General features: G+C 49.0%; 1 protein-coding gene and 1 long non-coding RNA gene across 2 annotated transcripts in view; one reads left to right on the forward strand and one right to left on the reverse strand.

Annotated features, from left to right (window-relative positions):
* Positions 1-20,650, forward strand: part of LOC129385130 (uncharacterized) — a 103,350-nt gene that overhangs the window by 27,455 nt on the left and 55,245 nt on the right. The gene's annotated exons all lie outside the window — the stretch shown is intronic.
* LOC129385129 (uncharacterized) overlaps positions 5,303-20,650 on the reverse strand; it is a 139,064-nt gene continuing 123,716 nt past the window's right edge. Inside the window, exon 3 of the mRNA XM_055071243.2 lies at positions 5,303-5,603. Within this exon, the coding sequence (XP_054927218.2) occupies positions 5,506-5,603 (98 nt within the window). The 3' untranslated portion in view covers positions 5,303-5,505. The remainder of the gene's footprint in view (positions 5,604-20,650) is intronic.

The raw sequence follows: 20,650 nt of genomic DNA on the forward strand, positions 1-20,650 counted from the left end.
AAGGAAAGAAAGAAGGAAAGAAAGAAAGAAAGAGAGAAAGAAAGAAAGAAAGAAAGAAAGAAAGAAAGAAAGAAAGAAAGAAAGAAAGAAAGGATCACTACACCGAGTGTCTCCTCCCTTCCGTTCGTCGAAATAGCACGCAGTCTAATCTGCTTTCATCCTTCCTTTACATAGCGCCACCTTTCCAGGTAACAGTATTACATCCAGCACTGATCCAATATTATTTTCTTTCTGCTACAACTCCTAAAATTAGCTAATAACCGCGACAAAAGTGTCGATCTCATCTGTACACCCGCTCACACACTACCAGACGGTAGCAATGAGGTGGCGCACCGCATATGGCTCGAGAACTTACGGACCGAGCCTCGGTTAGCCCTGCCTCACCGACTACCGATGAGCGTTAGTGGGACGATCGAATGACCAGATTTCACCAAATCACACAACACCATAGATGGCAGAGGCGTACATTCCCGCCGTCGCACCCAAAATTAAGCAAAAAACAGTCTGTAGAATGGCGGCAGTTACAGACCAGATCCTATCCGAGTCCAGCTATTATGCACCTAATACACCCATATTTATACCCAACGGACAAGTGCAGACATTGCAACAATGTACGGCTGTATAATACAGGGTAACGGTGATGCAGCCTCAAACAGCGACAGCCTCCGCGCGCGCTGGGAGTGTACGTTGCTCAGCTTGGACCTGCAGCAACAACTCTGGGCCGTCCAGCGAGCCGACGAAGCTGCGAAGGGCCAACAACCCTTGGCTGAAACCTAGGTGGGGTCCAGGCCCACACCGCCAAATCGCAGGGCACTGAATAAAGTTATTTGAATGAATGAATGAATGCATTTTCAGTCAAGAAGGATTGTTTGGTTAAGTTGCTCGCGAAACGGGCACGTGCCCAGATGTGCGGGCCACCCATGGTGAGCGCCCGCGCGAGTGGGTCGCGAGCGGCGCGTATCAAGAGTATGTATAGCGTTAAGTGTACAAAGTGCTTCCAGTGCCGCTTTACCTTTGCCATCCCGTTGTCCACAGCTGGTGGCGCAGGATCGCAAAGGGAGGCGTGTAGGCAAGGAAGCAGGAACGGTACCACAGTTTCCAGCGTTCTCCTCGAAACGGCGCACACCCGCGCCCGCACTTTATTTCGCCGCAGGCAGAACGAGACCGCAATCGGCAGGACCCTCGTTTTGGGCTTCCGGCTCGCTCTGACGGTTTTCGTTCCACCCCCCCTGCTGCTGCCGGCCCCGTCGCGGCTGCTTATCGGCCCGAACTCCTTCCGTTGCCGCCGCCGCCATCGTGTCGACAAACGGTGAAGGCAGCGTATGCGTCTTTCCGTCTTCGGCACGCGCCCGGACCTCCGGTGCCGCCGTCGTCAGGCACGCAAATGGGAACGACCTTGAACGGAGCCCGCGCTGCCGGGACAGCTCGCATATTCCGGCGCACCACAGCCTCCGTGCAAGAGAGCATGAAGCGCCCCGAGGGAAGTGGTCGAAGGAGCGAGGCGGCAAAAACTGTTCGGCAGCTTGTTAAGATGACCCCTAGACGGGTCCGCCGGCCTAGGGTCAACCGTGGGGCGGGTCGCTCGTCTCCCGCTGCGCTCGCGTGCAGATTTTGCTGTTGCCCCGTCCTTTGGTGCCGCCCTTTGCAAGCGTGCACGCCGCGCTGGTTTTGTCGAAGCCAGATAAGCGGCTTGTTGAATTCATATCAGCGACGAAAGCTCTCTTTCTTCTCTTCTCTTTCTTTTTTCGTTGTTGATTTAAACTCCTCTCTCAGATTTCTCAATTTCTCTTTCATGCGAACGGAGATAAGACACGTAGTGACTCGAATGATGGATAAACTATACAGGGTGCTTCAGCGAACACTTTCAAAGATCTAGTGTGGGGGACTCCGGATTAATTTTAACCACTTGGGGTGCTTTAACGTGTGCCTAAATATAAGCGCACGAGGCATTCCTTGCATTTCATCACCCCCACCGAAATGCGGGCACCGCGATCGCAGTCGAACCCGCGACCTCGAACTCGGCAGCCCAACGCCGTACAGCCACTATGCAAGCTACTGCGGCGAGTACACACGTCGTTTCCGTGCAGAATACAAATATATAAAAAGGAAAGCTTCCCGTCGTGACTCCCCTCCACCTCGATCGTTAGGAGGCACCGGCTTCAACCCTGTCCCGGGCGCCCTTCGCTTTACGTGTCAGCAGCCGAACGGGGACTCGATACGTGAAGTCTCGCGCACGGAGCAGCGAGATCGGAGGAAACGCGTCCAGCAACCGAGAAGTGTTATCGCCGTCGTCTCCGGCGACGGTTGTTACCGGCGAGGCGCGCGCACCGCGGCAGGAACTGCGGAAATCGTCTAATTAGGTCCCGAAACCGTGTGTACACACACGCACACGCACGCGCACACGCACACACACACCGCCGTATACACGCGCCAAGGCCGGAAACGCTCTCGGTGTGCGACGAGGGTGCCGCGCACACACGCTTTCGTCTTTCGCCCCATTGTGGCGGCCGTTCCTGGTGACCGTATACCCCGAGGCGTAGAGTTTCCCGCAAAATTTGCTACAGAGGGATGTATGGCGCGTCGATTCTTTGGCTACCACTGTCGCGATCGGTAGATGCAGCCGAGACAGCACTTCGAGGCCATGTGCTGGAACGCGCTCGGAATCCTCTAGAAGACGTATGGAAGACGCTTCTGCGACATTACGTCAGCTCGCGGCGACAAGAAAAAGTTGAAAAGAGCACGTATTATACCTACATTTCATGTCGTTGCGCCTGCGATCCTATGAAAAATACGATGCGACTTAGATTAAGGGCGCGGGAAAACGTTTCTACGTTTTCTTGTGCGCAGACGACCTTCCCGTCGTCCCTTCAAGCGTCCTGCTCAGCCGCCATCTTGTTTAGGCAGGAAAGTAGCCTGCCTGCACCGTTATTAACTTCGATGCTGTCTTCGCGAACTTTGTCTACTTTGACGTCTTCGTGAGAATTGGAACGAGACTTAATATGGCCGCTGTCCACTGAGCCGTCTACATTGCCGTCTACGAAGAGTAGTGGAACACAGCCATAGTTTGGTGAACATGTCAGGGCCATAAGTCTCTGCGCACACGCAATGTCATGGCGAATTGCTGAATTTATAACGCAATATTTCGTGGAAGATGATCAAATTTGCAATGTTCTAAAGCCGTTTGAAAACAGAACATAGTTTAGGCAAATGATATATGCTCGCTAAACAGCCCTAGTTGCAGTTCCCAGTTCCCATATAGATACTAGTACTAGCACCAAAGTTCATTCTAGTAAATCCAAATCTTTGGAAGCAACTCTACGCCCCGAGCGTGGCCTCTGAGATCACACACACACACACACACACACACACACACACACACACACACACACACACACACACACACACACACACACACACACACACACACACACACACATATATATATATATATATATATATATATATATATATATATATATATATATATATATATATATATATATATATATGTGAACATCCGCACGGATCCCTTGTTCACAATGGACTGTCGGCTAAGCAAAAGGTTCTTAAGTGTGACGTACAGCACGTGGCGCAAAGTTCGGGAGTACAGGTGTTTTTAGAGTGCCAGATGATCTATTGATTGTGTTATTTGCCGTCTGAATCACTAGCGATTCGAGATTGAGCCTCGTTGTCAAGTTTTCCTCTGTGGCCACGATACGTGCGTTGTCCCGGTTAATCTCGTCCGCCGTCTTCTCGGCATGCTCTGCGAGGGCATTTGTCACTGCGTGGCTTTTGGCGACATCATTCTTGCGCTCTTTGAGCCGCCTGCAGAAATTCCCACGTTCGCCAATATACACCGATTCGCAATCGGCGCATGCAATCTTGTATACCGCGCCAGGAAAACGTGCCCGAGGGAGAGGATCCTTCACGTTCATCAGGACACCTTTAAGCTTGCTTGCTGGTACATGCACGATTTGTACACCGCGTTTCTTAAAAATACGAGCTAAGGCTTTGCTAACACCTCGAATATACGGGACAGCAGCGCACTTCTGTCTCGATGCTGAAGCGTCCATGGCTTGTCTGTCAGCCTGCTGATTATTCATCAGGAACTTCGTTGTGCTCCAAATAAAATGCTTGGGGTACCCGTTCTCCGTTAGCTCCTCTTCAATGATCCGAAGCTCCTCTTGCACGCTGCTTGCATCAGAACAAGTGCGGATGGCGCATTCCGAACGAACCACTGCATGCTTGTGGGCTGCCGGATGAACCGAGTAGAAACCAGGGTGTCTACCCGAGTGCGTTGGCTTTCGGTACGCGCTGAATGTAAGGCCGCTGGGAGCATGCTTGATCGGTGCGCCCAAGAAAGGGAGGCAACCGTCTTTTTCTTCTTCCACAGTAAACTGGACGGAAGGCTCGACGCCATTTAGGCAGTCGAGGAAACGTTGCACGTTCTTCTTGCCTATGACACAGGAGCAATCGTCCACGTACCTCAAGAAAAAATTGGGTCTAGGCTGAAATGACTCCAAGTGCTTCCATCGTTAGGTTTGCAGCAGTGATTAAAATAGATACTCCCATTGGGCTACCGAAAACAACTTGTCTTGGTCAGTGACCTGTTTCATTATCTAAATATATATATATATATATATATATATATATATATATATATATATGAACGAGAAGAAAGGGGGTTAACAACCGAGGGGCCCGATTTTTTTAGGATGTCATAAGAAGGCAACAAACAAAGACACCAAGGACAACACAGGGGAAATTACTTGTACTCACTAATTAAATTAAAGAAATCATAAATCAAGGCAAATGAAAGTGAAGGGAAAAAACAACTTGCCGCAGGTGGGGAGCGATTTTCGCATTACGTCTTCGTCTTTGCATTACGTGTGCTATGTTCTACACCAATTGAGCTAACGCGGCGCCCTTTTCCCATCCACATCCTGGGGTATTTGTGTGTCACTACGAGAACTGGATGTATACATACAAGCAAGAGCGACAATTTATTGCTTTGCATGTCGAAATGACCGACAACGCTGCATTTAAGGACTACAGCAGTGAGGGCAACACGATACATATTCTTGGCGACCGTACTTGTTCCTGTGCACACAAATGATTATTCGGGACAATAAGCTGTCTTCATGACCAAACCGAATGTTTAACGAAGAGGCCATTTTTTTTAATGCCGACTTGACCGGCGGTCACAGCCGAGCGTAACACCTTCTGCATGGAAGGCGGTGCTCGGTTTGATTTGGCTGCGAATGCGAACTGCTAGATAGCTGAAATATTTCGCTTCATCTGTGATCCTTTATCCATTTAACCAGTTAACGCTGTTGAGAAGCAGACGACATACTGAACTTATTACCAACATTTGTAAACCACAATGAATGAATGCGTGAACCCCTGATGTATGTTAGTTGACTTGCGCTGAGCGCTGTACGAGTGTACATTCGCTAGCACTCTCTTACAAACAGACAGACAATGAACTTTTATTGAGGTCCTCTCTTACATGTTCCCGTTTCTTTTTTTTTTTCTACCTCTGCCTGCGCTCCCGCTGTGGTAGTAAACCAATTTTTTCCTTCCCTCTTCTTCCGTGTTTCCTTCTGCATAAAAAAAGTAAGATGAGGGAGAGTTTAATGAGATTAATTGCGCAGAGGACGACCAAGCGGGGAAGCATGCTTGTGGCCCACTTCCCCGCACAATGGGACAGAAATGGAAACCGTTCGTGAAACAGTCTTAAGAGATCCGAGAGGATAAACGTTGTGAGTGTGGCAAGCGAATGATTTCCCTATACTATTATTTGCAGGGCAGAGGAGTTCATTTCGACTAGCAAGCTCTTCGGCGTTTTTCGTCCTTTCTCGTTTGCATTAATTTCCGTTTTCCTTGAACCGTTTTTTTTTCTTTCTTCGCCCCGCATTTCACGCGCGCGCGGCGTCGACTTCTCGAAGCATAGTGAACACTGCCAGAGTAATTTACGGCGCGTTTTCACCGCCGGCCAGCCCACACTTTACCCGGGGGGGAGGGGGGGGGGGGCGTGCGACGCGCACTTGTGTGATTTGCTGCGGCGCCAGCGAGCCTTTTTTTGTTCTAGGAGATTACGGCCGGAAACCGGGGGGAAAGGGAGAAACAGTAGAAGCAGCACGAGCACCGCTGGCACGAGCGCGCGTGCCCCTGCCGTGTGGCCAGCGCTGCGCCATTAGACTAATGCCCAAGTTTGGCGCAAGCAGCGTGCTATACGGCGCACACACGCGCACAGCCGCAACCCAAGGCACGCGGCGCCGTCGCGAGCAGTGGCCGCGCACGCCCCGCCGCCTCCGCGCCCTCGGAGCCCAGGCTCGGCAGGACGTCCCGAAGGTTGGCAACGGCAGGCTCAGCGGGGCGCGATCCCGCCGGCGCCGAGACCGAGCGCTAGGCGCGCAGTGGGCTCCGGTGTGGCAACCCCCGGCGAAAGAGCGAGATAAAGAAACCAAGGCGGGCGTTAAAGAAGCAAGAGGATACGGCGACAGCGGCTCCATCAAAGTCGGCTTCGCTCGGTGGCATGAGGCCTGTCGGCGCCTTGGTGGATGCAGCAGGCACGGGGCGCGCGCTAAGAAGCGCGAACTCGGCAACACCCCCGTACGCGTAGCTTAAGTGCATGCGCTATCACGTGCAGTACGACCCGTCGGGAGTACGTTTACACGGCGAGGGCTTAGTTTGGAGATCCGGCAGGCGGTTCCGTGTTACGCGCGCGCGTTCTCGAGCTTTATGTGCATAATCTATGCTTGTCTGGTATTTGCTCTAATGGTCAATCTCACCGACGTGGTTGATTCTGAAGCGGGAGGCTGACTGCTGAAGCTCAAGCAGTCAACCGCACCTCTAACGATCGCACTTCTGTATTCTTTTCTTTTTTTAAACAGTGGAGACTGGGGAACCAAGGTCAAACAATGTACATATCTCAACTCTTTAATTGTAAATATTCCTCGGTGCTACAGGACACTTGTGCGACACTCGCATCATGTGTTACATCAGTTTGACAGGTGAGGTTCTTCGTTTGTTTCACTCGAAAGTTCGTACTGTGGCATAAAGGACGGCTGTTTGTCCTTGTGACTACAGGCTAAATAAAGAGCCTACAAGCAAACATGCATAACAGTTGCTACAGACAGTGATCTATTGAATAGGGGGAGTGAGGGGGGATGAAGCGTGGGCAGCGTGATGATGATGCACGACCACAAACAGACTACGACGATGAGCACGTATCCCTGCCTCACAGTGCTGGTTTTATAGACAAGCTGCATACTTGTAAACAAGTAGGCATATCGTACGGGCAAATTTACAGAGCATCCGTCTACATTGTCACTTCACATTTTCACTGTTTGCTTCTTTAAACAAGAGTCTCTACTGAAAGTACCTTCTGTAAACTTTGACTCGTTTGTTAACCTTACCTTTACAGCGAAATTTCACGCCAATGAAGTTTCTGCAAGATGTTACTGTCCGCACGGAATGTGATAGTATATAGGGCCGCCGCAGTCTGCTGACGTCACCCTCTGCAGCTTGTCTACCGAACATGCACTTGCAATGAAGACTAAAGGGAGAGGTAGACAGCAGGTACGCACAACCAGCTCGATGGAAGTGCTTATAACGATTGCCCGAACAAACACAACACTATAGTAATACCAGCTGTGTGGAACATATCAGACTAAATCTTGCAAGCTGAAATTTAACACAGAACTCTGTCTCTCTCTATCCCTCTCTCTTTCTCTCTCTTTGCGTGCGCGCGCGCGCGCGCGCGCGTGTGTGTGTGTGTGTGTGTGTGTGTGTGTGTGTGTGTGTGTGTGTGTGTGTGTGTGTGTGTGTGTGTGTGTGTGTGTGTGTGTGTGTGTGGGTGGGTGGGTGGGTGGGTGGGTGTGCGCGTGCGTGGGTACGTGCGTGCGTGCGTGCGTGCGTGCGTGCGTGCGTGCGTGCGTGCGCGCGCGTGATGAATATGCGAATATGTATACAGTGCTACGGCATATGCAGCGCCCTATATATGCTGTGTGGAACATATCAGACTAAATCTTGCAAGCTGAAATTTAACACAGAACTCTGTCTCTCTCTCTCCCTCTCTCTTTCTCTCTCTTTGCTTGCGCGCGCGCGCGTGTGTGTGTGCGTGTGCGTGCGTGTGTGCGTGTGTGTGTGTGTGTGTGCGTGCGTGCGTGCGTGCGTGCGTGCGTGCGTGCGTGCGTGCGTGCATGCGTGCGCGCGCGTGATGAATATGCGAATATGTATACAGTGCTACGGCATATGCAGCGCCCTATATATGCTGTGTGGAACATATCAGACTAAATCTTGCAAGCTGAAATTTAACACAGAACTCTGTCTCTCCCTCTCTCTTTCTCTCTCTTTGCGTGCGCGCGCGCGCGCGTGTGTGTGTGTGTGTGCGTGTGTGTGTGTGTGTGTGTGTGTGCGTGTGCGTGTGCGTGTGTGTGTGTGTGTGTGTGTGGGTGTGCGCGTGCGTGCGTGCGCGCTATGAATATGCGAATATGTATACAGTGCTACGGCATATGCAGCGCCCTATATATTTGCGTGCAGGTTGGAAAAAAAAGGAAGGGCTCAGCCCTGATGAAAAAACGGCACAGCGGTGTTTAGCGCTTGACCTTTGCAGTAGAGCATACCGTGCGTGCCAGTAGTGCACGTGCTACCTAATGGACAGTGATAACTACCGGGTCGCACTCGCGCGCTGCTACTCGTATGCTTGTCATTAATGCTAACGGTCATGGAGATGAGTTGACATACGCGTGTCCTTTCCACAGACCGTGTGCTACAAGGCAGCGTAAATGCTACGCGCTTACAGAGCTTTTGGTACGTGTCAAAAAGAAAAAAAGAAAGCAGAGAGCTTTCTTCATCTGCTTAGTTATTACACGCTTGTCTTTAATCAAAGCATGACGTGCACGCGCCCTTAACACTTAAGCGTTCGCATTCAGATTCTTGCCATGAGTGTTCACTATATCGATCGCTGCGAGAAAGAATAGGATCTTTGCTTCACATGATGAAGTCGAATTTGATACTTTCGTTAACGAGTCATCCAATCTTAATTGCCCCGCGCGTCGTCCGCAAGCTCTATCTCCCACTAAAATACTGGACACATGCGCGAAAATCTCAGCCGCGTCAGCGTTCTCGAGTGAAAATGAAGTTACATCGGCGATAAAAAGGCGCGTAAAAAGGCTGGGCGAAAGGAGGGCGAAGGGAACAGGGAAAGCTACGCTTAGAAGTTTCTTTAACATGCCTTCTCTTCACCGTATTTCTTCCTTATTCGTTTTTGACGCCTGAAACACCGAGACCTTTATGCATAAGCACGTCAGAAAAAGCAAAGCGGGCAGCCGCCACGGGCGAGCCTTCGGGAAGGCGTCCTGGAAATCTTTAAGGAGGGCTGCCAATTAAGCTAAAGATAACGAGGAGGCGCGAAGTGGCCGATCCTCGGTCCCTGCACATCTTCCCTTTCTTGCAGATAGAAACTACACCGCCCCAGCGGCGCTCGCCTGATGGAAATGGATCACCCACGCTCGCCTCTCACACGCCACGCACGGGGAGACTTTTGCCTGCACGGTGTCACGCCCACCCGAGAGCGATAAGGCGTATCGCGCAACTTTTTTCCGCGCGCTGATCTCAAGCTACAAAGTCTAAAGTGAAAGAGGAAGATGTAGCCAGATAGATTAAGAGGGAAAAAAAAAATGATATGAAAGTTTTCGTCACGGATTCGAGCGCAGGCTCCATCTAGGCCTTCCGTATGTACAGATCTTGTTTCAGCACGATTCCCGTATAGGAGTCGTGTATACGGAAGCATAGCGTGGAGGCTGCGTGAAGAACGTCACTTCGGAAATGAGGTTATTGTGTACTACGATCTTCCGGTGTAACTCCATGCAAGGCAGGCAAAGTTATGGGTAATGTAAGCCCAATCAGAAGAGAGGGCCTGAAGCAGGGCTCTTCCATTGTCCGCCTATGATATAGCACTCAGCGTGGCGCAGACTGAATGAAAGCTACACGAAAGGATTAGTAGTGCAAAATAGGCAAGCTTTACTCCCTTCTCTGAAGCGCGCCTTCTGCTTTCGTTACTGATTATCCGACGCGGGGACCTGACGTTCACTGCACTGCATGCAGTTAACAAGACGAAACATCGCTATGTGAGGGCCGAATTCACAAACCTTGTCATTCGTTAGAGCTGTTCTTTATTGGCCGGCCGCCTTCTATCGCTAATAACGTGGCCAACATCACGATCCGCTGACAACTTCTTATACAGTTTTATAGAGTAAGAACGTTATTTTTTTTTCTGTCAATGTGCCGGATTTCAGCGATGACGTAGTTGTCCTGTTGAGGAGATGACTATATGCAAGAACAACTTAGGGAGGGGGGCTGACTGTTGCCTACGTATTTGCTGACGTGTGTGTGATGGCGCACCTTTCCTGCGCATCTGTGCGAGAGTTCAACTTGAAGTGCTTCTTTGCATTATTTCTAAGGCATTGTATTTCAATTTCCTGAAGGTTATTTTTTTGTGTTTTGCTAAAATTGCTGTATGCTAAACAGAAGCTTCCGCACTGTTGCCAGCCGCAGAAATTTTTGCACATCGTGTGACGACCAGCCGACGCGGCTTTGACGTCAATAAATTACGTCACGGTCAAGGCCTAAATAATGGGTAGTGGCCCATCCGTGAGGTTTGGCGTGCGAGAAGTGAAGCCTTAAAACATAATTTTTGCCTAGCGATTTATATATCCTGCGATTTCTTCTTGAAGACGGAAGCCAGTTTCAATCTGCCGCCGAGTTATGCAAGGCTCTTAAAAACAAGTATTTTAGCAAACACTAAATGATACTTTCTTTGTCGTATACTTTCAGGTTTATAAGGGCATGTGAAAACACTAGCACAATCATACACCGTTTCATTACACTACATGGGAATGTGAGGAAGGGTCGCGCACGACTACTCGCACCATGCATAAGCATAAACGTCATACTAATACCTAGATCAGCTGCGTGTTCTCCCTCTTTCAGTTGCCTCAGTGATAGATACTTCTAGCATTATACCCCCTTGAATATACCCATACATTATGGGTATATTATACCCCCCCCCCCCTTCCCCGCACCTCCCCAGTAGCAGTAAAAGGCTCAGCGTGATCGACTGTGACTTGCCTTCGACTGACGTGTACCATTTAACCAGTGCTGGTCGATGTTTTCAAGAGACGCTATAGCGTTGTCACATCGCAGCAGCCCCGTTCAGATAGCCACACGTGCCAATGAGTATAAAATTTAGATTTAAAGAAGCAGCAAACAGACATGGAGGCACAAAGAGCAACCCGCGCCGCATCGACGATAAGTTATAAGAACGACATGAAAAGACGGTGAAATATAGAGAAGGAGAAATCCTCAAACTATATATATACACCTTACTCTGTGGCATCTATTGTCCCACGCTATCGAGCCCCACGAAGGTATACATACTCCACGGTTATCCTCCCGTGCCAGATCATCCTTTATATTTTAGTATACAAAATTTTGGGTTAACTTTGTTCTTCTTCTTTTGTTATTCCCTATTCGTTCGCAACGCAGTCGAGATAAGTAAGAACCGTTCCAACGCCTCCCCCCCCCCCCGCCTCTCCCCTCCCCCTCCCTGCGCGTGCGCGGACAATGAACTGTAACATACTAATCTGCACGGCTGCCGTGACGGCTCACAAATATTCATAACGGACGCCATTAATGACCACATATCCGCGGCATGAAATTGTAATTACGGCCAGCCGCCCGGACCCCACGCAGTTGTCTTCGGGCGCACGATACAGCGCGCGCTTTTAGCGCGCGACGTACCGGCCCTTCCAGGTTTTTTCACCTGCCACGCGAAATAAACGTCGCCACCGAGACAATCCGCCACGAAGAATAGAAAGAAGAAAAGACTAATAAGGGGGGGAGGGGGGGGGGGTGCGCCAGTCACGAAAAAGAAACAGGCTTAAAACCAATGCCGGCAGGTCGACAGAAAACAAGAAAAAAGAAAACGGAATTCAAACTGCACGCGTTGTATATAGCAAACGGGCGGCACCTTTGTGCACTTGTTCTTCCGATCACTCTTTTGTCCAGTGTTTTTTTTTTTAATCGTGTATCTTTCTTTCTTTTTTTTTTAACGCTGAGCGTCGCCACGAAGCAGGGGACGCGACGACTGAGCGTATTTATGCAGGGACATCGCCAGGGTTTATATTATGCGCCGGGGGCGAATGACGTCGAAGGGGGACGCGGTTACTTTCATTAAACAAATGAGAGCCGCGACCACAAAGGAAACAACGCCAGGGCCGGGGACCCCTGGTCCAAGCGCTTCGTGCCGTAAGCACCGTTACAGTCGCGCGTTCAATACCGTATTTTATTTTTCTTTATTTTGTTCCGTTCTGAAGACAATGAATCATTATTTGCGGGTCGTTAAAAAAAGGTGTCTCTCTCCGCCCGTGCAGTTCTATCTGCACATCGCGGTATTGTTTCCAGATTTTCTGTTCGCGTCTTACTATTATTATTAAATTTTTGCTTGTTCATCCTCGTTAATCGTGATAAAAACACAACATCAAATAATGACTATTTTTTATTACTTAGCAATCACCCTCCCTCCCTTCCCCATCACCATTTTTTTGTGTTTTTTGTCTGACTGAGAAATATAAACACAGCTGGAATGCCAAATTCGCTTGTCACAGCACAAGGTATCACTCGTCGTAAAGTATGGCGTTTTAGTGGACGAAACGCTTTCTGTGGACGTTCGAGCTTCACTTTTCTCCATGTACAGGTTCTCATGCAGGGCTGGGCACACTGTATAAGTGTAATTAGCATTGCGTTACACACCCCATCAACGAGCATGTACGATGTATACAGCGGGAGAACCCAGCAGAATATGCAACCGTGACTTAATCTTAGGAGTATAAGTTTAAAGTAGCGTGGATTAGATGGAGAACATGAGTTGACGACATTTGTATACCTCAAATGAATAGGAAGAGCCAGACTCAGACACAACTGGGGCCGAGGTCGCAAAGGTTTTCGCTCGTAAGTGCTTTCTACCAGACTTGGACGATATGTCGAGCATCAGGATTAGCTCTTGCGAACGATTCTCTTGCGAACACTTCCTACCTAGCGCAAGAGGTTTTTGTGAATACCGGCCCTGATGCGTATGCAACAATCAACAGTACAAATGAAGTAGCAATCGGTACTGAGAGTACCGGATCTTAAGTTTTGTGACAACTGGAATAAATATATCGATTAAGTGCTTGACCAATTCTTCGACATATTTATTGATTGATTGACTGATTCGCAAAACGTGGTCAAGCCTCATCTAAATAACTTTAACAGGTAGTGAAAGTTCTTTTGGATTCTGCCACTATTTCTCTGAACATTTGTATACACCAAGTGCTGCGCTGCTTTAAGGGAGGGTAGCACGGCTTAGGTCAAATGCACTGTGCCATTATTACTTATATATTAGCGAAGCACTTTTGTTCGCAGCAGTTTTGTCTATGTAGAACGTTGTGGGCCCTCTATATCATATGACCATAGCGTCGATATTGAAAGGGCCGCGCAGGTCGATGCAGAACTTCATAGCAAGTGACAAGCGACACGAGAAGCTTGCCGGTCGACTACTGGCTTTTATACGTTAGTCGATGACGTCAGGACAGTTATAGTCGAAATGCTTTTAGCGATGCATGTAGTGACGTGAATTCAAGATAATCCAAATCGTGCTCCAAATAATTGAAACCTCAAAGCTCTCCGACGCGCTGAGCAGGTATAATATTGCTGGCACAATGCGACTGGAAAGAATCCGGGTGACTTCCGGTGTACACCTCCCTTTTCTGACGATACCTTTGAGCAGGGAATCACTAGACTGAAGTAACCTGCAATAATCTGTATAGATTCTGCCGTGTCATTACTGGTTTGATCATACCTCTGAGAAGTTAGTATCACTGGCCTAACGTGGCCGGAAACAATCTTTCCAATACCTCCCAGGTTCGTTCGAACCTCATGAAAGCGTTAACATTTAGCGTGGCTCGAAACAACCCCGATAATTTCGGATGCATTTCCTTGGTTTTTTTAAGGCCCTTAGGAGTAGTGAGTATAGGTGGTATCACCGGCCAAACGTGAACTGTAATAATCTGCACGGTTTCCTGTGCACTGCAGCTCCCCGGTTCGTTGAAATCTCATCGACGCGTTGAGAAAGAGTATCAGCGATTTAACGGTGACCGGAAAGAATCAGGAAAATTCAGGGCCTATACTTTTCGGGATCGTTTCTGTTCAAAAAATACCAGAGCGAGTGACGGTGAAAAGGGAGCCCGGCAACGCGTGGCACACTTGATGCTTGCCACACGGTTTTGCTTTAGCCCTGCATGCTTTCTCAGAATGAAAGAAGTCGTACTGCTCCTTGTATTAATACTGACGATTATAGTGTAAACAAGGTGGAAAGAAAACAACTATGTACTCACTTCATGCGCTTGGTCTTCGCCATTTGTAGTTTTGCGATAAAAATTACTAGGGGTAACTCTGGCGCTAGTGCCGACACATGAGCTGAAAAATTGTGGTCCAGCCAGCATGAAAATGATGCGCAGTGCGCGTATTTTCCTTAACTTGGAATCTCTGGCCTCAAACGGCTTCGTGGTTTGATGCTTTAAAAGAAATATTGCGATATAAACGCAACGATTCGCAATGACTACGCATGTATTCAAGGGCTAGTTGCCCTGTTGTATATATATACACGCTGAGAAACTTATACAGATAAAGCGTAATAAATAGCGTCACAGGAACGTTTGAAGCCAAAGACAGGATTATTATACAAATCCATGTACTAACCGTCATTCCCATAACAGCTGACCAATCACAGCCTTGTTACAGTTCTGCGCACGTTACGAATTCACGGAAATGAGCACTGTGGCTCACGTGCGCCTGTTGTACAGCCACGCTCGTTTCCATTTGACGTCGGGACAGACCCACGCGAACTCCTTGCGCTTCGTGTCGGTGTTGGTGGCGCCGGTGCGGTGAGCTCTGTCTTTAAGCGTGTTGTGTTCTGTCTTTAAGCGGCTTGATTTCTACCGACTGCATCACGACGGGAAATGAGCGGCCTCCTGGACGGAAAGAAGAAGCAAATAACCGTGACGCCGCGTTAGTTGAGGTCATCGAAATGCCTAAGTGTAACACCGAATGAGAAGCTCCGTTGATACCCCAAGGATGCTGGGTTGCCGCGATAGAGAGGATTCGTATAGGGCATCAATGTTACGACAAACTGAAGTCACCGTCGTCTAAAATTTATAAACAGCAAAATTAAGAAGTGAGGGCTTCTAAATGCTCCACGATGTTCGAAACGAATGTTACGGATAAATACCGGGCGAAACAGGAGAGAACGCATCAAGAGAGAGCCGAACAGCATACATATGTTTAGATGTATTACAATATGGCGCACTTTACCAGAACGAGAAAGTCCACTGGAGATATCAGTCGGTCACTCAGTCCGGATCACAGACGCTGACTCAATCCGGTCGCTTTCAAATATCGCAGCAGCGCTTTTGTGGCCTTTTGTAGCTGTGATATGCGAGGCCATGATCCCAAGATCTTGTTCAAGGTGAACGGCTTTCCATCTAGCTGATTGAGAGCTGTGCAGAGGTCTTGCCTTTCATTTTCATAAGATGGGCAGTAGCACAGTAGGTGTTCTATGGTTTCCTCGATACCGCAGGCATTGCACTCGGCGCTATCAGCCATTCCAATCAGAAATGCATAAGCATTTGTGAATGCGACGCCCAAACGTAAGCGGCACAGCACTGTTTCCTGTAAGCGGCACAGCACTGTGTTTTTTTTTAATCTTTCCGTCCCCCTTTCCCTTTCCCCAGTGTAGGGTAGCCAACCGGGCTCAGTCCTGGTTAACCTCCCTACCTTTCATTTATCATTTTCTCTTTCTCTCTCTTACCAGAACGACTTGACAGGGCAGTAATTTCTGGCAACGGAACAGCAAGAAAGCCCAGGACAGAGTAAGGGCACACACGCGCAGGGCTGATGAGTTCCGTGACTTCACCTTCTTATAATATATATGTACACTTAAAAAAAATTAGTTGCGATTTATCGGTAAATGCCAGAGAAATGCATCAGCATCACGTTGCAGCTCGTTAGAGGTTCCGGAGCCATGATATATATATACACACATGCATGCTTCTAGGCTGCCCCTCCTCTTTCTACCTATATCACGTGACCGGCTTCCACATTTCACACAAATACACTTTTTTCCATTTTGACACGTGCTCCTAATATGCTGACATATTAAAAGAAAGGCCTTATTAGAGTTCCAAATCAAAGCAGGTGAACGAAGAAGCTGCGAGGTCATTATGAGGTAATTCTCGCATTCCATTGTTTTAATCACCGTGTCAAGAGCAGAGGGAAAGAGAGAGACAGAGAGAGGAAAAAAAAGGGACAGGGACGAGTTGTCGGGAAATTTTGCATTAGCTCCTCAGCGGAAAACGTCACAGCTGTCACTGCCATGCTTGAACATGGCAGTGAGAATCGTGCAGCGAGAACAGCTAAAGTCATTCTATCCAACCTTTAAGGGCACTCTATCCAGTCTGTCGCAAGGACTTTCACCATGTTGATCATCAGCACGCTTACTGGCAGAAGGAGATGTGGCTAAAAAAAAAAAAAAGAAAAGAAAAAGAAAACGTGTTTTATCTGTGCCTATCTCGCGTCCGCGACGTGTGAGGTGTTGCGATATCGCAGGCGTTGTCCTCCTTATCGTAGTCGTCCCGTAATCGCGGTCGACATTTTCATCTTTGTGCCTCCGTTACCACTGTCGCCGTCGTGCCGTTGTCGTTGCAATCATCGTCACTGAGTCAGCTGCATTTCCTTTGACTGGCACTTTAGGACATCTTGGCTGCTGCTTTTTTTTTTTTAATGCACCAGGCTGTATGGCCACCTGTGACTAACTCAGCGATGAACGCTTGTCTGTGCAACTGTGCAAAGTGTGAACTTCTCTCTTCTTTCTCATCTTTCAATCCCCTTTCCCCCTTCCCAAGTGCATGGGAGCCTACCGCGCTCAGCCTGGTTAACGTCTCTGCCTTTTCCTTATCACACACACTCTCTCTCTCTCTCTCTTGAGTGGTCACGTACAATTTTATTCCTTCCCACTTTCCTCACTTACTCAGACGTTTGCTGATTGTGAATCCAGTTCTGTGACAACTGCTTGGCGTGTGACTACAGGGTGGTAGAAGTAATCGTAATATGCCACCGCTTTAACATTAGCGCGTTAAGCTGCTTTACAGTTCAGCGTAGCGTGTGTATAGATCGTATCGCGGCGAGTAAAAAATTTCGGACATAGCGGCGTTATTCGGCAAAGCACAGTGCGCTCACAGATCAAGCAACCTTGGAAAGAACGAATGATCAGGAAGAGAAGACCGAAAATGTTATAAAGCGAGCTCATAGACGCAGAGTTATTTTACGCGCTACAGCCACACATATATAGCAAGCAGATGCCTGCACAATAACTCAGTAAAATAAACACTGTAAAATGAAGGGATGTAACTACACTGTTGGCCGTTGCGTAGTAGTTACACGCTGTAACTGACGGGAACTACGCGCACTTACAAACGCCACAATAACACTGACTTAATGAGCGCAACCATCGATATTATGCACCCGACCTATATCGATACACAGGTCAAACGAATGCGCGCAAGCGGCACCGATAAAGAAGCGGCCGCCTCTCGCATGTGTTACGGGCAACCAGGCAACGTTGCGGAGTAGACTCCCTCCGTCGTTTATGAAGCGTCCCTCCGTCGCTGCTCCGGTCACGTCGACCAGCCAACCTATCATCTATCCAGAATGGAGAGCGCGTCGTTTCCTCAAAACAACCGCGTGATTACGGCCTGGCTATATAACGGCCCGCCGTTTCGAACTCCCATCTTCACGCTTTCTTTTTCTTTTCTATTCAGTATACTTGCGCTGCTGCTCTCTGCGAGGCGCACAGTCTACAGCGGCAGCAACACAAAATAAGGATAACAGTAAGAAATGATACACGCAATGAAGCAAAACGAGGAAGACCGCGAAGAGAGATTGTGACGGAAAACTCTGCGGGACGCTTGGCCACGACTATGAGAAGATTTCACGTCTTCGACGTCACTTTCAATGCCGCGACGACGTCGAGCACCGCGTGCGCGCGACAAGAAAACGAAAAGGGGGCAGTTTCTTTTCTGAGTTTAGAGAAAAGCAGGGGGCGGCTGTTTCGGAGGGTGATGAGGCCGTGGAAGGATGTCGGGACGGCCACGGAAACTGTGGAAGGAAGCTGAAGGGAGAGAAAAAAAGAGCGTGTGTGTGTGTGTGTACGAAATATAGTGACTGAGACAGAATGGGGTAAAGGAGAGAGAAAGGGGAGAGAAAAGGGGATAGATAGGGTGGCGAAGGAATCCGAAGGGACGCGGCTGCTATCATGGGCGGAGCTTTAGATGCCCCATGGTTTTAAAGATGCGCGTTCGCCGGGACGGCAGCTGCAGGCCTCAGTCGACTGAGCCGTCCCCAAAATCGCGTCGGGCTTTGAACAGCTGGGCGAGGGTTTGTTGAAGGCGAGTGAATCGCGGGATTGGAAAGCAAGTGGACACGTATGCTAATGGTCCCGGAGGCGGGAACAGTCCCGCCGGGACAACACGCACTGACGAGGAAGGAAGGAAGGAAGGCGAAGGGTTGGCGGAAGAAGAAAGTGGCGTACGCTGTGTCGACCCGCCCGAAAGCGGCCGGACGATCGCGAGCGAAGAAGCAAAAAAATAAACGAGCGAGCTAGCTAGCGCCCGTGCGCGCGCGCGCGCTTTCGTTTCGTTCGCGTGACGTCAGGCGCGGGAGGCGCATCAAGCGCTCGAAGCTTTCGGCAGTTTGTTTTTAAGTTGCCGCCGCTCGGTGGCGCTGGCGTCAGTGCTTAGCGTGGCAGCCGGACAGCGACGACCGCCGAAGAACGCGCTGCGTTGGTCGGTTTTCTAGGCGTTAGGCTTTGGTGTGCTCTGCTCGGGCGCGATACACTGCCAAAGACACGACAGACTCTAGCCATGAACTTGGTGGACTACAGTCTTGCGCTCGTGTCAGAGAAGAGCACGACAGAGGGGGAAACGGAAGTAGGTAACGAACTCTGACGGCCGACTTGTTGCTGAGTGAGCATGGCCGGTCTCTCACAAACACTCCAAGGAGCTATAGTCGGGTACGTCGGGTGCAACTTTAGAAAAAGGGGGCGTTTACTCCTCCAAGGCGGATGCACAGAAGCCAATGCACAGAAGCCACCAATGGGCGCGCACTCTAGACTGACGTCACTAGCCAGACGGCCGGTGATCCCATCGATGGACAAGATGGCCGACCATGCTTCGATGTGGGCCGAATCGCGTCAGTCGTGTGCTACTGCCCCTCATCTGAGTGAATTTCCAAACTGTTTGTGGTGGTATATAATGCCGGAAACATTAAGAGCTTACGATGCACCACTTGTGTCGCGCGCGTTTATTCTGATCCGTGATCTGGCGACGAAAGTTTGCAGCGAGCATCGCTGACGCTACGCTGCGCGAACTGGCGAGACAGCAGGCTTGCAAAAAAAAAAAAAAAAACAAACAAAGAAAAGAAAAGAAACGTGAGAAGAAGCGAAAGAAAAACCTATCGCATTCTTGAAAATAAGTTTGTGAAAATACAAAACCAAAAAAATATATCTTACGCTGTTTAAAACGATGAATGAAGCATTTTTGTACCTTTCCTGCCTCGATCGTCTTCTTGCCCCAGGTTTGTAATGGTTTCGATAAATACATAGTTTTTTTAAGTACTTGTTTTTAAAGTAACTGATTCATTTTAAGCTCGGAAAACGAATAGTAAATGTGCCGTGTACATGTAACCAACCAGAGCAAAAGTCATACAGAGCTGCTCTTTCTTTTGTCCCTTGCAATGAAACTAACAAGCAGACGACGCGCAGCACTGTAGAAAGTACGGGGTTATTTTTCTCTTGCGACCCGGCTTCTGCTGTAGCATTACAATCACGAGAGCTCTACCAAACCAGTAATCAAAATAGAAAAGTCTTTATTTGTACCCATAATTATGAGTTTTAGAAACGCAGTTTTTTGAGCGGGACTATTTTAGTCGCGGAGGCAATCGGTTCTCGCGCTTCGGTCATCTGGGCGGGACCTCCCCTCCCCATTTTTCTAAAGTTGTACGCGACTATAATTAGCTATCGCGACGCAAGCATAAATGGAACGTCAACATGGCCACCTCAGTTCTAAAATTAGTATGAGCATGATCACTGCCGAGACATTTAACAGAAACATATATCATTTACTGCCAAGTGTACTGTTGCTATTGATGGCTGCGTTCCTTGGACAAGCTAACCTGGCAATGGACGCAAAGAAAATAAAGCGCAACACGCAAAAGGTAACGACGCCTCTTCCACGGCATATCTCTCTATATAGAGCGACTTCTCTTCGTGCAGCGACCCGTCTATACCAACCTCGTCTACCGCATCTACTTGCTCAAGCTTTCGCTTCAACGGCGGTGACGAGACCGCGTGGCGTATACCCAACGGAGGTGCGGCGAGCGACATATACACCGGCGCCAAGGCGAGGACCTAATTAAACGCGCAGAAGCAGAAGTAAGGCGTCCGGTATCTCGACGATATGTGTGTAGCCACATCTGCAGACACGTGTATATA

The sequence above is a fragment of the Dermacentor andersoni genome, chromosome 5, assembly GCF_023375885.2.
Source record: "Dermacentor andersoni chromosome 5, qqDerAnde1_hic_scaffold, whole genome shotgun sequence".
In the NCBI taxonomy this organism is placed as follows: domain Eukaryota; kingdom Metazoa; phylum Arthropoda; class Arachnida; order Ixodida; family Ixodidae; genus Dermacentor; species Dermacentor andersoni.